Raw genomic sequence first — 15,943 nt, 5'->3', positions numbered from 1 at the left:
CTAAAAGACAAAAACCTCGTGGTGGCTTAAGACTTTTGCATAGTGCTTTGCAATCCAACATCATGGACAATCGCTGGCCCATTCACCTACCCAATTTTATCCGGGGGGTTTCCTCGTGTAACCAGGCGTATGCTTGTAACGTTCTTACATAATCCTCCCCCTCTCTGCCAACTTGAAGCACTCCTGGTCGACAGCTGAGCAACAGCATGCTGCACAAAGCTGTCTCACCCCCCTCTTTACGCCGCACCCACCCTTTTAGCAGCCGCTGGTCACGTTCCAGATTCGCTGGGCAATTCATCCTCTTGCTTTCTTCCTCATGGCCTATATTATTCCACGCTGGTTGAGACCTCCCTTCATTGTAGTCAGTATGACTGTTTAGCCAAGTGCCCTCCAGAATGTTGTTAAAATAATTCCATGGAATACAGGAACAGACCTTGACAAGATGTCCAGGGAGAGTAGCATCCACCTAGTCAATGCAAAGAAATGTCTTTGAATCATCTACCCTCACTCTTCATGTTCCATTTCCAAGTTCCTTTTAAATCCATGTCCTTCCGCGATATTGTAGTATAAGATGTGAAACATCCCAAAAATGCAGGCTGGGTGAGAAGATGCAATGAGATCTATCACCTAGCTCTTCTTGTTTCTCTGTAGATCCTCTCACCCACCTGGCATAGTTTCTCAGCTCAATTCTTTACAAATTACATCATCAGAGAGCAACGCTGCTAAAAATAATATTCCGACACGCAGACTAATAATTGGAACACTTTGAAATGCAGCAAAATCTGATAAAAGGTGAGCTCCGACCCCGAACAAAAAAATCCGGTTTTACTACATTCCCTTGCAAAGAGAGTTGGAAAAAAACAAATGCGATATAATACAGCAGTTTTGAGATTAAACAGCATTTTCACTTCAGGAGAACCACTAGCTTAAGCAGCTCGTCATGTCAGCACTGCTATCAAAAGGTAGAGTGTTGTGGTTTATCTTTTAACCTTAATTTCCTCTTTTTGAAATGACTGTTAATGTAAAAAAGTAAGATTCGGCAACTCGGATACTTTTTTTAACACCCTCAATTGATTCATCATGGAAGTTATCCATCCATCCATTTTCCACCGCTTATCGGGTCGCGGGGGCAGCAGCTTTAGGAGGGAAGCCCAGACTTCCCTTTCCCCAGCCACTTCTTCGAGCTCTTCCTGCCGGATCCGGAGGCGTTCCCAGGCCAGCTGAGTGACAGTCTCTCCAGCGTGCCCTTGGTCGTCCCCGGGGTCTCATGCCAGTGGGACATGCCCGGAACACCTCACCAGGGAGGCGTCCAGGAGGCATCCTAATTAGATGCCCGAGCCACCTCATCTGGCTCCTCTCGAAGTTAAAGTATTTTAATAGACTGTATAATAAATAATGACTGTATAGAACTTTTAATAAACTATTTGATTGGTCACGGTCATTAATATTTTTACAGGGAAAATGTTTTTCCAAACACAATCCTGAAAAAAATAAGAGGCTGACCAAAATCCTTCTGGTCTACCTTAAAAGTTAAAGTATTTTAAAGTCAAATTCATACGAACAGCAGTTTTAATTGCAAATGCGAATGCATCCCCCAACAGGGGACTACTTCTATCCCCAGCCCCTGTTTATACATGTCACATCTTGAAGCAGAAAACCCTCTTGAGCCGTGAGACAACAAAAGCTTCTCTCTGCTAAAGTGCTGACCAAATAACCGCAAGAAAAACCTAACGCCACAGTCCTCCCGTTGAAAATAACTGTTTGATGCAGCTGATTTAGATATGGGACACTTGCCAAATAGTGCATCAATAAAACCTACAATACAGTATTATAGCTACAGTTACATTATGTGCACAGAAAGGTGACTCTTAGCACAACAGACACATGGCAAAATCAACCACCCGAGACATATATTCACATCTATTGATCCGCTCTGGCACAACATCACTTTGTGACTCTCAAGCACAATGGAAAGCAAAACACTGAGCCACATTCTCCGGCAGTGGTTGGCTTTGTCTCCGTTTGCCTTCATGTGATTTAAAAGGAGGTCAGGATTAAACTATTTCTGGGGATATGTATGGGATTTTTCCAGAGGTTTGTCATTTTTAATCCAGCTGTCCACCAAACCTTATCTGAGACACCTGCCCATACACTAGGTACTTAAAACTAAAAATAGAAAAGGGAGATTGGGAAAAAAAATATTTTAGTTTAAAAGAATGACACACATTTGCGAGTATTTGTACTGTTCTTTGTTCAAGAAAGACATGATTTCATCTGGACCAAAGATTATGTGTCCGGTTAGGCCAGGGAATATGGGTGATGTGCTTCTTGCCGGGAAGTGTGCCAAACAAGCATAACATATGGAAGATGGAATTTGAAGGAACCTCCGGGCCTATAACTCTGGCAGGGTTTCGTTCTAAGGTTAACAACACATAGTACTGTAATATTCATTTTGCAGAACTATTTGGAGGTTTTTATGCCATTTCCTGGCATATGGTCTGTTGCAAATAAAATAAAGATGCAGTTGAATCAACAACCTTGAGATGTGACAAGGTGAAAATCATTAGTATCATTCAAGAACAGGAAAGCTAAATTAATTATACAACAGAACACACAACATCAAATAACCTCATTCTTTGAACCCTCACTCTTGAACCCAAGAACCCAAGATGAGCTTCGGAATGAAGGGGAAGAGCAAAGTATGGAGAAGGAAAGCAACACTTACAACGCATACATCATATCACATGGAGGAAGCTTGTGCAATAGCTGTGAATGAAAGGGCTCCATGGCCTTTATTGATGTCATTGATCTGATGTACCTGATGAGAGGAGTAATCCGACGAATTGCATGGGGTATGTATAGTTATATACTCTCCACACAAACGGTCAACCCAGTGAACTAATGTCACGAATATGATGTACTTTCTTTTCACTTTCTAAAGAAGTAAATTGAAGACAGCAAGACCCACAAGCATGCAGCAGCGGTGAAGTTGCGCTAACATCCATGGATGAAACTCTGAATTGGATGATCTCCGTTCCGTGGGCTCCACCTATCTGGTGGTCACCGACTACAAATGCTTTTCATTCATCTATTTAATATGTGAAATAATTGTGTGATAGTTAGAATTAAATGGACCATCCAAATAGTTTTGAGCCCTTCAAAATGGGGACATAAAATACATAAAATTGGATATAACTTTTAAATGGTGCATGCCATTGGCACAACATACTCTCTAAAAACTGCAAGTAAGCAAGGCGGGCTGTACTGACCTGCAGCAAATGCACAAACTCCACAGGCTCATGGTAACAAAGCAATTTTTCATAACTGGCCTTATTATTTATTTATTTGTTGCTTCTTATTTAGCAACCGTGCTGCATTAAGCATGACTTCACCAATAACATCTGGCTACCTTCGTGTTGATTGTTTGTTTGTTTGTTTGTTTTGTATATAGTGTTGTGTATTGGTTTATTTTTGATTTTTGATTGTGGTGGTGATGTTTTTGTCCTTTGTTGTAGTATGATGATGTTTGTAATAAAAACAAAGTAGTCCTATTAATGATAATACTTCATATGTCTTGTAAAATATGATACGCCACAGAGTGTTGTTAACAACACTGACAAAGCTGAATGACAAAAAAAAAGGGTACAATTAATCATGCTTCAACATTGTGAAAATTAAACTATTCTTTCTGCTCTCAAACTCTGTGGGTGTGTCCTCTGAATGCACTGAAACCATGCATGCCCATGCTCAACTGTCAATTAAATACCCCCACATCTGTCTTCTTTATTTTTCTTATGCTTGAGCAAAAATATACCCTCTTAAGTCTCAGGTGGTGAGAATATGTCCCACCAATTCGTCACGGGGCTTGCCATACATGACGCATGCCACTGGCTACCTCGCTAGCTTATCAAGGCTCCTCTCGGCTGACAAATGGGCAGTGAGATCATCCGTGGCGTCATTTCCTCGCTTGGTGTTGTGACTGTGTCGTCCACATTACACATTTAGAAACAAACCAAGGACAATCAAACAAAACAAAGCTGTTTCTTGATGTGTACTTTTCATGAAATGTACGGTAATCTATCAAAGGGGCTTTCCGGGGAAAGAAAAGATTACGTTTGTCGAATGATTGAAACGGAATTGCACCAGATATCTCATAGCAACTGTTATGAGATGTTATGTCAAACTCTGGTACAACTTTCATTTTCCCAGGGCAACATGTTTGCCTCTCGCCTCCTCACTACCACAAATTCACACGTTTCAGTCGCTCAACACCCATGTGAGTTGCTTCGCCCACAAGGCAGCAAGCGTTTGGTATCACTGTCGTCCAATGAATAATGGAGCAGGAGCCCAGCTGAGAAACGACAGAGTACAGTATATATTGGCGAGTTATCTCCAGGCCAACACACGCACATGTCAATGCGAGCGCTGGAGCGTTGGACACATGTTATTGTTGTGTGCCATGCTGGGAGAGCTGTGACCATCAACGGTGGGATGACAGAGGATTGTCTTCATTTGATCAAAAAACAGCTGCCTCAATGTTTGATGAGCTTTGAAAATGCACACAAAGCTCTCGTGAAGGACAAAGACGGGCCTTTTTTCTCAAAGGGTCATTTCGGTTTTTTAAACAAAACAGTACCATAAATGTATGAAACAATTTGGATGCAATATTGTTATTAATTATACATGAGCCTTTTGGAGGTGAAATGCTTTTATTCCCCATTGAATGGTTTTATTAGAGTCACTGTTTAATTTTATTTTCAGACTAATTTTGAGAATCTCAACATGACATGCAATGTTTAAGGCAAGGGTGTCCAACTCCGGTCCTCGAGGGGCCCTATACAGAGAACATATTGTAAAGAACATTTTTGACTTGACTTTCCCTAACTTAACTCGTTTTAACATTTTTAGAGTTGCATTTAGGCCAGATCAAATGCTCTATGGTGGTGGCCGTGTACCACCCACCACCATAAATTGGTCACACTTGAATTAAGTACTCACTTAAATATAATGGTCATTTTTTTAAATGATATTCATCTATGTAACTGTGTACCTATCTATATCTAGCTTTCCATCCATCCATCCAGCTAGCTAGCCAGCTCTTGACAATGCCCTATCATTTAATACAATACAATACATGCTGATTAATATAAAAAAAGATGCACATGCCACTCTATCCATCAATTTTATAGGACACACATCCTCATTAGGGTCATGGGTGAGCTGGAGTCTATCCCAGCTAACTTTGGGCAAAACTCGGAGTATGCCCAGGACTAGTCTCCAGCCAATCACAAACGACTTATCCTCATTTTGTCCAGGGTGAGCTGGAGGCTATCTATGCTAAATTTTGGCTACAGGCAGGGGAACACCCTGGACTGCTTGCCAGCCAACCATACCCAAGAACAATTTAGATTTTTGGAATGCAGGAGCACCCTGGGTAAGCATGGGGAGACGATGCAAAATCAACAAATCTAAGAGCCTGGTATGAAACCCTCAACCTCAGAACTATGAGATGGGCGTGCTCACTACCCCTGTCACCATGCCACTTATGAGAAATATGTCTTATAATATGACTTGCCACACACTCGGTGCACAAAGTGGATCTAGCAAATTGAATTATGTGGAAAAAGTTCACAAGTTCAACCCTTTCTTGAAAGAGAGATCCATGTAGCTCAGCTACCGTAAATACACGCTGTTCTGAAAGTCACTGTCCATCGATCTGTACATCTCGGTCCATCAAAGAATAACAATGTTATTCATTCTTCGATCGATTTATGAAAAATTGGGCCATTTGGCTTCTTCACAATTAAATATATTTACAATGATTTGAATTCCAAGCATTCCCTTTGCTTAACCAATGCCTCCCCTTAATACATACTTGTAGGTGTCAAACTCAGGTCCTGGAGGGCCGCTGCCCTGCATGTTTTCCAAGGCTCCCTGTTGCAACACACCTGATTCAAATGAACAGGTTCAATGTCAGGCTTGCGCAGAGCTTGCTGATGATCTGATCATTTGAATCAGGTGTGTTGCAACAGGGAGACTTGGAAAACATGCAGGGCAGCGGCCCTCCAGGACCTGAGTTTGACACCTATGCCTTAATAGATTGAAAATTATGGCTGAACGGTATGGTACGGTACGGTATTGAACGGTATGGATCCAGATGGAATAATCAAGATGGGTGGCGACAGACGATTTGGGAGCGTACTGTGCTGACGTGTCCTTGAGCAAAAACAGTGGAGCCCACCACCCATTCACACGCACGTTACTTAAGTGCACCTTGACGTCCCCTCAAAAGGGACTCCACATACCCAATCACACAAGGTGACGCCCGCTTCTTGGTGCTAAAGTCAACTATTTTTAAAAGGACTCTACCTGATGATGTCATCGTTGTGGCCCAGGTAGAATTTCTGCTTGTGTTCTCGGGTGTTGTACACCACTCCCACGCCGGCCACGAAGTAGACTATCTCCTTGGCGGCCGTGTAATAGAGGTTGTTGCGACACTGATGTCCCCGGTATCCGTACACCCACTCCAGTCTCAGGTGGCAGTTGGGAGCAGTTCTGTCAGCCATGTCCGCACTTCGTTATGTCTCGCGGTTTCTGTCACGTCTCAAACAGTGGCATTCACCGAGGAGGATTTAATTTAAACCCGTGGCTCCCATCAGTTCCCCGGCGTTTTCATCAGTCCGGGGCGAGCGTAAAAATGTGGCATTTTGGGAGGTTGCAATAGTCCTTCAGCTTGGGTGGAACGACTCTTTGGCTATTCGAGAAGCAGTTTAGGAAGCCGAGTTGTTGAGAGTGGGAGTGGAAGTGGGCTCATACTTCTTTAACTCCGTGTCGCGGTCCTCCTCTTCCACACAGGTCAAAGCTCCTGTCAAATCCGACCAACAAAGATGGAGCTGCGCTATTCCAAAAGCTCCGCCTATAGAGATGACGGACAGTTCTCTTGTCCAATCAGACTGTGTCAGTCGTCCTCGAGCCCCCCGAAAAAAGCAGACAACGACATAGCTAATTGCATCCTATACAACTGAGTCGGTTTTACTCTGTTTACAATTTACACACGTACCAAATTAATAGAGATCATAAGGTCACATCACCACAAGGTCTCACAAAGTTAGCTGTTAAATCACATTTTTAACCATCTGAATCTGATTACAGCTGCATGGAAGGAGCGGTTAGCCTCATGGTCCTAAGCACATCAAATGATGACAATGGATAAAAGTTGACACACCTTTGTTCAGATGCTTGGTTTTAGTGACATAAATAAAATTACACTAAGATCAACTATTTAAGATGCCCCTAGCAAACTTCAGATATTCTCGTCGACGTATTATTAGTATACGTTTTGTATGGAATTTTTATGTCTAATTAACACACAGTTCCTCCTCTGACCTTCTTGTGTGGCGTTTCCTGTTCTCCCCATGCCTGCGTGGGTTTCCTCCCACATCCCAAAAACAAGTTTCTGCTACAGGAGACCTAATAAAAAGTCAAATCAAATCAAATTAATGGAGGACTCTAAATTGTCCCAAAGTGTGATTGTGAGCTTGAATGGTTGTATGTCTATGTGTGCCCTGCGATTGACTGGCAACCAGTTCAGGGTGCTCCCCGCCTCCTGCCCAAAGACAGACACAATGAATGAATGAATGAATGAATAAATAATAGAGTCCATGACAACTGTTAAAGTTGGAATGTCCATGAAGCAATTCTTCTAATAAATATCCAGCAGAATTTAACGTCATATTACAAGGCCTCAAGCAAGTAAAAAGTGCAAACACGGACAGAAAGCTAAAGCCAAATTAATGAGACTAAGACAAGCCATCCTCATTTGCATATCAAGGAAATGAAAAGAGAAAACAAGCGTACACATCAAACACATTATACAATTATATTTAAACATATGACAAAATCTACTTTTGAATGGATCTTTGAAAAAAATCTGATAAACAATCTATACCCGTATTGTTTTGTGTTTTTTGTTATTGTAAAGTGTCCTTGGGTGTCTTGAAAGGCGCTTATAAATAAAATCTATTATTATTATTATTATTATCCTGGTCATAGTGAGTTTTTACAGGAAATTACGTCACGATGACCCGCCCTCGCCTCTCGTCTCATAGCAACAAAGCAAGCTTTGGATTCGCCATAATCCTCTCCCTTCAAAACTCAGCGCTTTGCTTGTTTCCACCCCTGACCGATCGAAGCAATGGAGGTGACGATGGATCCTCTGTTTCTGGCGTGGAGTTATTTCAGAAGGCGGAAGCTGCAACAGTGTTCCGAAATTTGTTCTAAAATATTACAAGACAGCCCGTACGACCAGGTAATGTGTTGCAGTTAGCAGGCTAGCACGAATTGATAGCTTGGTTGTGCTTTTAATTTGTAGGAATGCGTCTAAATCCTGATTAGTCGACATTGTGTGGAATGTTGCTCACAATCACGTTTCACCTTTTTTCCTCGTTCTTATTTGTTTGCCTCTCGCCTCTTTATTCATGTCTGTCCTCAACATTCCATTATTTACCTCCTTGCATGCTCTCAGGACTCCTCCTTGTCTGTTTCTGAGGTAACAATAAGTGTCTATTTTATCATTATCATTCTCATCATCACTGGCATCTGTTTTCTATCGCAATCAGGAGTTGGTGGCTATTAAGTGGGATTCATGTGATTGTTTTCTCCCTTCTCCTAGGCTGCATGGAGCCTAAAAACACAGGCTCTTACAGAGATGGTATACATTGATGAAATTGAGGTTGATCAAGAAGGGATTGCTGAGATGATGCTGGATGAAAACGCCATTGCTCAGGTTGCACGTGCGTATCGACTCTTTCGGTACCTGTGTGTAGCAGTGAGCTATTCTTCACAAAAGTAGATCTCTTCTAGGCCCTGGAACTTCTCTGAGACTGCCTGGAACAAGTCATGGGGGTGGTCCCACGCCTGCTGTCAGGTACAAATATTGCTGCCTAAATTCAAATTCTTATGAGTGACTTACATGTGTTCAATTGTTTTTTTTTCTCCCCAAATTCTAGGCCTATGACTCAGTCAGGACGTCCCATTACAGGATTTGTGAGGCCCAATACGCAGTCGGGACGTCCTGGCACGATGGAGCAGGCCATTAAGACGCCACGCACCGCAAGTACGGCCCGACCCGTCACCAGCGCCTCGGGTCGATTCATTCGTCTGGGAACAGTGGGTTAACCTGGCTGACTTTTGTGATATGTGGGAAGGTGGTAGGTTTACAAATTGTAATATGTACTTTTTATTGTTTCCTTCAGGCTTCAATGTTAACCAATCCAGAGGGGCCGTTTATAAACCTGTCAAGGCTAAATATGTCAAGATATTCCCAAAAGCCTAATCTGTCCAGGGTGAGACATCGGTATTTTGCACATTTGCCTTGAAGCCTTTTGTGTTGTGGTTGTATCGGTTGAGTAACTTTCATTTCCCTTCTCAGACACTCTTTGAGTACATCTTCCATCATGAAAATGATGTCAAAAACGTAAGTGGGGAATTGCAACAAAATTGGTCTGTTGTGTACTTTCATAACAGTTTTTTTTTTCAATTGCAGGCGCTAGATTTGGCTGCTCTCGCAACTGAGCAGGCTCAGTTCAAAGACTGGTGGTGGAAAGTCCAGCTTGGAAAATGCTACTACAGGCAAGTTGCCCCAAAACACATGCAAGGGACAGGATACATTCATTTTATAGACAGTAGAACACAATCTGTTCTGTCTCCCCTCTAATGTATTTCAGATATGGAAAGAATTCTCTTCTCACAGCAAATCATGTACTCTATGTACTTAATATGCTAGACTTAAATGTTCCAATGTCAACATTTTGACATTATAAAAGCCTTATTTAACTGTACGGGTGGTGCTTTAATTCACATTTTAACTTTTATAACTACCATAAAAATGTGAAAATATCTTCTAAATATGAATTTGTCTCACCTTGACAGGCTTGGGTTGTACCGAGAGGCAGAGAAACAGTTCCGATCAGCTCTCAGCCATCAAGAGATGGTGGATACGTACCTCTATCTTGCTAAGGTAAATTTAAACGCTGTGCAACCCTCAGCCAACTCTAACTTGTGAGCGCAAGCACTGATAGGAAGGAACGGATTACTGCACTTAAGTAAAACTATTTTACCTGATTACCAGATTAATTTATTGCTTGTGCTTGTTTAAAAAAATAGCTGGAGTTCTTTTGAAGTACAGAGTATAGGTTCTTCAGCCTCCTCTGCTAATAAGACATGCTTCCCCATAAGCTGTATCAGCGCCTGGATCAACCAATAACAGCCCTCAACCTCTTCAAACATGGCTTGGACCACTTTCCTGGCGAGGTCACCCTACTGACGGGAATCGCTCGCATACATGAGGTATGGAGTGTCGCTGTTAAATCAAGGTCCGCATATCTTCATGAGCTGTAATCGCTGTCTGTACTGTGACCGCATTGTCACAGGAGATGAACAACATGGCGTCTGCCACCGAGTACTACAAGGAGGTTCTAAAACAGGACAACACACATGTGGAGGCCATCGCTTGTATAGGCAGCAATCACTTCTACTCGGATCAACCTGAGATTGCGCTACGCTTCTACAGGTCGGACAAAACCTCTTAGCATCATGTCGTGCACATTTCATGATGATGATGATAGTGGTGACCCACTTCTTGGTTTGCTAGGCGGCTTCTGCAGATGGGGGTGTATAATTGCCAACTATACAACAACCTGGGCCTGTGCTGCTTCTACGCGCAGCAGTACGATATGACGCTGTCGTCTTTCGAGAGAGCGCTGGCCCTGGTGGCCAACGACGAAGAGCAAGCTGATGTGTGGTACAACATTGGACAAGTTGCTTTGGTAAGTGGACCAAATGAAATAATGTCATTACCTTATAACTTTTGGGGAAAAAAATCAAAACGCGAATTGCACATATTCTGTGTTTGCAGGGTATTGGAGACCTGACTTTGGCCTACCAGTGTTTTAAACTGACGTTGGCTTTTAGTAATGACCATGCCGAAGCCTACAACAACCTCGCAGTGCTGGAGCTCCGCAAAGGTCGTGTTGAACAGGTAAACCTTTAGGGGCCAGGGTAAACCAGGTCAAGGGGTCCTCCGCATCTGTATGCTGCAAATATTTAGTTTGTCATCAACTAAAATATGTGAATTTGAGAAAATGCTTCTATTTCCTGACCTAGATAAAGTCTTCTTATCTAAGAAGTGAATCATATCAACATTTTCATGTCATTGAGAAGAACATGAATCACTATTTAACTCATTCAATACCAAGGATGTTTTTTTTCTTTCTTTTTTTTTTTTTAAGAATCCAGGCATTCAATCCCAGATATGTCTGTGTTTTTTCATGTGGTAGGGTCAAGAAGGGTCTGAAAATGGCTGGCACTGAATGAGTTAATATAGTTTACCATTTGGACAACTTTAATACTCACATCTTGTGTGATTAAAAGTGTCACTCTTCAGTTCATCTCTATATTGCATCCACTGACACAGACAGCTGGATTGTCGGTTGTCTCTTACTGTTGTCAGCTACTACGCACATTCGGGTCACCATGACCTTTGGTAGTTTTGATAAAAACTGTTTTCCTCTCATTTCTCTTCTTTCCCGCTTCATTTTCCTCACATCACACCAACGAGTTTGTGACTATTTTTACCAATCTTGCAGCGCACCACCAAACAGAAATTTAAAAAAAAAGTGGATACCTGTACATAGGTTAATTATGTACCCACTGCCATCTAGTGGAAGAGCGTATCATTGTTCTGAATGTGGACATATGTCACTAGCATAACTATAATAGATGATTAAAAATACATTTGTCGTAAATAAATAATATTCAGACCAATCAAGTAAAAAAAACATAATTGCTGAAAATAAATTTCAGAAGTATTTCTCTACAGAGTATGTTTCTCGAAAAATCACTTCATCTAGCTACTGTATATCCCACTTCATTTATCTCCCATAGCTTCATACAAGAGATATGAATGCATATTTAAGATAAGATAAGAGTGGATCTCAGGCGACTTTCTTAAATGAAACATTTTTGATAGCAGCGATTAAAATTGTCGTGACCTGAATTATTTTTCCATCCTTTTGCATTCAGTCAAAAGCCTTCCTGCAGACGGCTGCCACATTGTCGCCTCACATGTATGAGCCTCACTACAATCTGTCCATTCTCTCTGAAAAGGTAATTTATGTCCCCCTGACACCTTTCGTTAATTAAAAAAAATTAAGAACTCAGTAATTTAGTCATCTTTTCTTTGCGTGTCCAGATTGGAGATCTTCAGAGCAGCTACATGGCGGCCCAAAAGTCTGAAGACGCCTTCCCTGAACACGTCGACACTCAGCAGGTCTTGGTACAACTTCGCCAGCATTTTGCAGCACTGTGAACTCTTGGAATGGTTTGAATGCACCCCATGTAGGGTTTTCAAAACCTCTCTTCCTAAAGGTTTTGAAAGAGAATTCTCTCTGTGTGATATAGCAGAAGATTCAATAACGGAACCAGCTGTTGCGCAAAGCTGTAAATCCTAACTTATATGATATTTAGAGCACATTTGGAACAGTTTAGCTTGCAATTGAGGCTCGAAATGCCAGCCTGTGTATAAACTGGAGAATTATTTTGTAAGAGAATGTATTTTAGACGTGAATGGCAACATAATGTACAAACATGTCAAACAGTGTGTATGTAGTCAAGAGCATTTTTTATTGGTTGAGAGATCAACTTTTGTAGCTTGTTAATACATCTCATAAATCGGAACCATTTTTGACTGTCTATGCTCTTTACAAATACAGCCGCATCAGTTAAAAAAAAAAAAAGAAATAAAAAGACACTAAATGGCTGGCATTTCACAAACCCATTTGTAGTTGTAAATGCACGGGGCATCATTCCAGCCTTGAAAGGGATTGTTTCTGGGGAAGATGGCTCCACAGTCCTCATCGCCCAAGTTATTGGGCTCACCGTGATTCCAGTAGCTGAAACTAATAGCAGATCATATTGTTCAGCATCAAAGCGCATTTTTAAAAATTGCTAGGCATTCTTCATTTTACACTTAAAATGTATTTTAGGGACGACTAAGTCCCTCTATTACTCTGTAAGAGGATATAAAATGTTTCATTTGAGAACCTATTAAAGTCAATGGCTTTACACTTGAGTTATTCACACATGCAATATTGTATTTTTAGCATGTACATTAATGTTAAATGGACTGCGGCTTTACTGCGCCATTTCATATCTGCTCTATTCAAATCACAGTGTCGCCTCTTTCACACAGTCACACAACTCCGTGCTCATTGACACACTTATGGCACGATATCATACAATTTTTGTCTTACATCTTGTTTGCAAAAGATGCAACAACAGTATGCCCTGGCTCCCACCTAAATTGTAACTACTTACTGCTTGTATTTTCAGTGCAATATGTCAATGGCATGACTGCTATTAAACACGTGCACAGATAGACCTCTCGTGGTGCTCCAGCACCAACCTTTTTGCCCCAGTTGAGTAAATTGCCCTTTGCCCGAGCCCATTTTCTTCTTCATTCATTAATATTTTGAAGAAAGAAAAGAAAACTCTCTGACATTAACTCAATGATTGGACGCATCACTTAAGCGTTACCCTTCATTCAGTCTTGTTCCGTCCAGCCACTTCCACTCTCCTTCGCTGTCCACATCTTGCAATCCGATCCAGAAGCCACTCTGGTGAATGGGTCTCCTTTCGTCATGATGAAGATTTATCAGCTGATTTATTTTCAGCTGACAGGTGACGGCATTTAAAAATACACACACACACACACACACACTGCTGTTACTGCGAGAAATAACAAATGTTACCTTGATGCACTGATTCGATAAAAGCTGTTCCAGATTGGTCTCACCTGTTTCTCCGAACTGTCTATCTTAGCCAGGTCGCTGTCATGCTTTTTGCAAAACTCCCTGGCTTCCTGCCACGACTTGTGAGAGTACGTGTCAGAGAAGCTAAGGAAGTAACATGCCGAGTTGATTAAAGTCCACCCTGGTAAACAATGTCTGCAGCCCTCCTCTGCAGAAAGGCATGATTATGTTGTTGATCAAGAAGATATTTAATGACACACTATAGTAGTGGGCCGTGTACTATGTTAAAAACAAGTCTTACTTAGCATTGGTATGTGGGATTTTAAGATAGTAATGTCCATTTGGATTTTGTCTGCCTGCTTTTTGTCATCGGTGCTTCTTGTCGCCTGGTGTTCCACCTGCCACTTGATCATTTGATGCTTTCTCTTCTCTTGCACCAACTGCATTTCGGTCTCAGCTCGTTTTTTTGAGGCGGTTTCGTAGGCCGTGTTCAGCGCAGCCACCTCACGGCTGATGCTCATCACCGCCTGAGACTCGTCTGTGAGGTTGTTGTCTGTTGCCATGGAAACATTGCAGTCAAACACTAAAGACCTCAGAGTTAGTATACGAATTATAATGTCAAGAATGAAATAGTATGAAGTTATCTTGTTGGAGAGCTCGTCAATATATCAATGCAACATTTATTTAAAATCATTGTTTCACTTTAATTAATCCAGAAAGACAGCTTTACTGTTTTTAAGACTCAGAACAACAACAACAACAAAAACAAAGCATGCATTTTGAATAAGATGCATATGATTCATTTATTAATTCGTTAAATTCACCTTTTCCCTGAAAATTTAAAACTATACTTCCAAATACTGGGAATGGAAATCCAAATGTACAACACATTCAGTGCAAATCCAAAAGTAACCTGAACACGGTATATAAGAGACTAAACAGAACAGCTCGACAGTAAAAACGACAACTTAACCGAAGTGAAAGTGCAAAGGGGACTATTCAGCCTGATCACCAAAGCTTGAGTACGTTACGTTTAACTACTCTTGTTTTTACTTTACACTCCCTTTATTGTCAACTCCCCGCTTGTTGCAATCTAATGGCCACATAACAAGTTCAATGGGGACTCACAATAGACTCCCAGGCCAATATCCACTGCTAGCAGGACAGCGGCAAGCCCAGCCAGCGTGATTCCAAGCACTCTTTGAGAGGTCCAATTGGATGCGGGATTCACCATTGACAAGGACACTCCACGGAGAAGCAAAGAAAACATAAAAGAACTTTTGAGTAGCAGGTCAGTGTCGATAACAGGGAGAGGTCTTATATCTATTAGTATACTGTACCTTGCTTCTCCTGGTGTGAGTGGAGCGGCGGCTCGTCCACACTCAGATCCTCCCGGTGTATCAATTTGTTGTAGGCGCTCTCCTCCATGTTGACTGTTCTCATGAGACCTGCAGGAAGGGAGTATTTGGGAGGACATTGCCCCGTGTGTGCAGCATTACAAACAGAAAAGGTTCATGAGTTAAATATTGACATGGAGACCCAGAGGAAGCGACTTGTAACGGGATCAAAAATCTACAGCCTTCGAGCTCTGCAGTTGATGTTAATGGTTAGTAATTGAATGAAATCACAAAACTTTGCACTACATTTGGGCCTCACAGTGAAGTTGTCCCAGGTTCAAATCATATTTTGGGACCCTTTATGTGGAGTTTGCATGGTCTGGGACCCCTCCAAAACTAGATATCATATTTGGTAAATGACAAATCTCCATAGAGGCCAATTTGAGTGTGAATGATTGGTTGGGATTGGTTGGTGACCACACTGAATTTTTTTGTTGTTTTTGTTGAAATTACTCAATTTTCTTTCATCAAATGGTTGCACGAAACAAAATCAGTTGGATCCAGATACTATTTTTTGAGCAGACTCCACATCTACTTTATTTTAATTTCCTCAATTTTATTTCAGCAATTGGTTGCACAAAATAAAATCAAATGGCTCCAGATATGTTTTTTGTTGTTGTAGATATACAGTCTATTTAAGAAAAGAAATGTATCTTTTACCTTTAATGCTCGCTATGGTCATAGTAACTAGCAGAAGACTTCATATTCCGAGTTGAAGTATTTAATGGATGCCAGGAA

General features: G+C 41.5%; 3 protein-coding genes across 7 annotated transcripts in view; 1 reads left to right on the top strand and 2 right to left on the bottom strand.

Moving 5' to 3' along the window:
* eml5 (EMAP like 5) overlaps positions 1-6,865 on the bottom strand; it is a 37,428-nt gene extending 30,563 nt beyond the window's left edge. For both annotated transcript variants that reach the window (XM_086127295.1, XM_086127294.1), the window contains exon 1: positions 6,370-6,865. In XM_086127295.1, coding sequence (XP_085983421.1) covers positions 6,370-6,566 — 197 coding nt within the window. In that variant the 5' untranslated portion in view covers positions 6,567-6,865. The remainder of the gene's footprint in view (positions 1-6,369) is intronic.
* A 1,273-nt stretch (positions 6,866-8,138) lies between these two features.
* ttc8 (tetratricopeptide repeat domain 8) lies at positions 8,139-13,129 on the top strand. 4 transcript variants are annotated; one of them, XM_086126679.1, is made up of 15 exons: positions 8,139-8,308; positions 8,525-8,548; positions 8,672-8,792; positions 8,863-8,926; positions 9,009-9,168; positions 9,255-9,344; positions 9,431-9,475; positions 9,545-9,630; positions 9,931-10,018; positions 10,237-10,347; positions 10,431-10,570; positions 10,652-10,826; positions 10,916-11,038; positions 12,082-12,165; positions 12,251-13,129. In XM_086126679.1, the coding sequence occupies exons 1-15, from the start codon at positions 8,195-8,197 to the stop codon at positions 12,365-12,367; spliced, it is 1,542 nt and encodes a 513-aa protein (XP_085982805.1). In that variant the 5' UTR covers positions 8,139-8,194; the 3' UTR covers positions 12,368-13,129. The 4 variants fall into 4 exon arrangements, with proteins under 4 accessions (XP_085982805.1, XP_085982807.1, XP_085982803.1 ...); XM_086126681.1 differs by lacking the exon at positions 8,525-8,548; XM_086126677.1 differs by having other exon boundaries at positions 9,431-9,630.
* On the bottom strand, positions 12,663-15,311 carry LOC147196222 (uncharacterized). The gene is made up of 6 exons (XM_086126687.1): positions 15,149-15,311; positions 14,937-15,053; positions 14,110-14,361; positions 13,853-14,016; positions 13,594-13,730; positions 12,663-12,956 (listed from the first exon to the last, which is right to left on the bottom strand). The coding sequence occupies exons 1-6, from the start codon at positions 15,249-15,251 to the stop codon at positions 12,809-12,811; spliced, it is 921 nt and encodes a 306-aa protein (XP_085982813.1). The 5' UTR covers positions 15,252-15,311; the 3' UTR covers positions 12,663-12,808.
* Between the last annotated feature and the right edge of the window lie 632 nt (positions 15,312-15,943).

Source organism: Hippocampus guttulatus, chromosome 13 (genome assembly GCF_054856545.1).
Source record: "Hippocampus guttulatus isolate MCC_2025c chromosome 13, RoL_Hgut_1.0, whole genome shotgun sequence".
NCBI lineage: Eukaryota > Metazoa > Chordata > Actinopteri > Syngnathiformes > Syngnathidae > Hippocampus > Hippocampus guttulatus.
The sequence above is the reverse complement of the archived record's forward strand: the minus strand, read 5'-3'. Positions and strand labels throughout refer to the sequence as shown.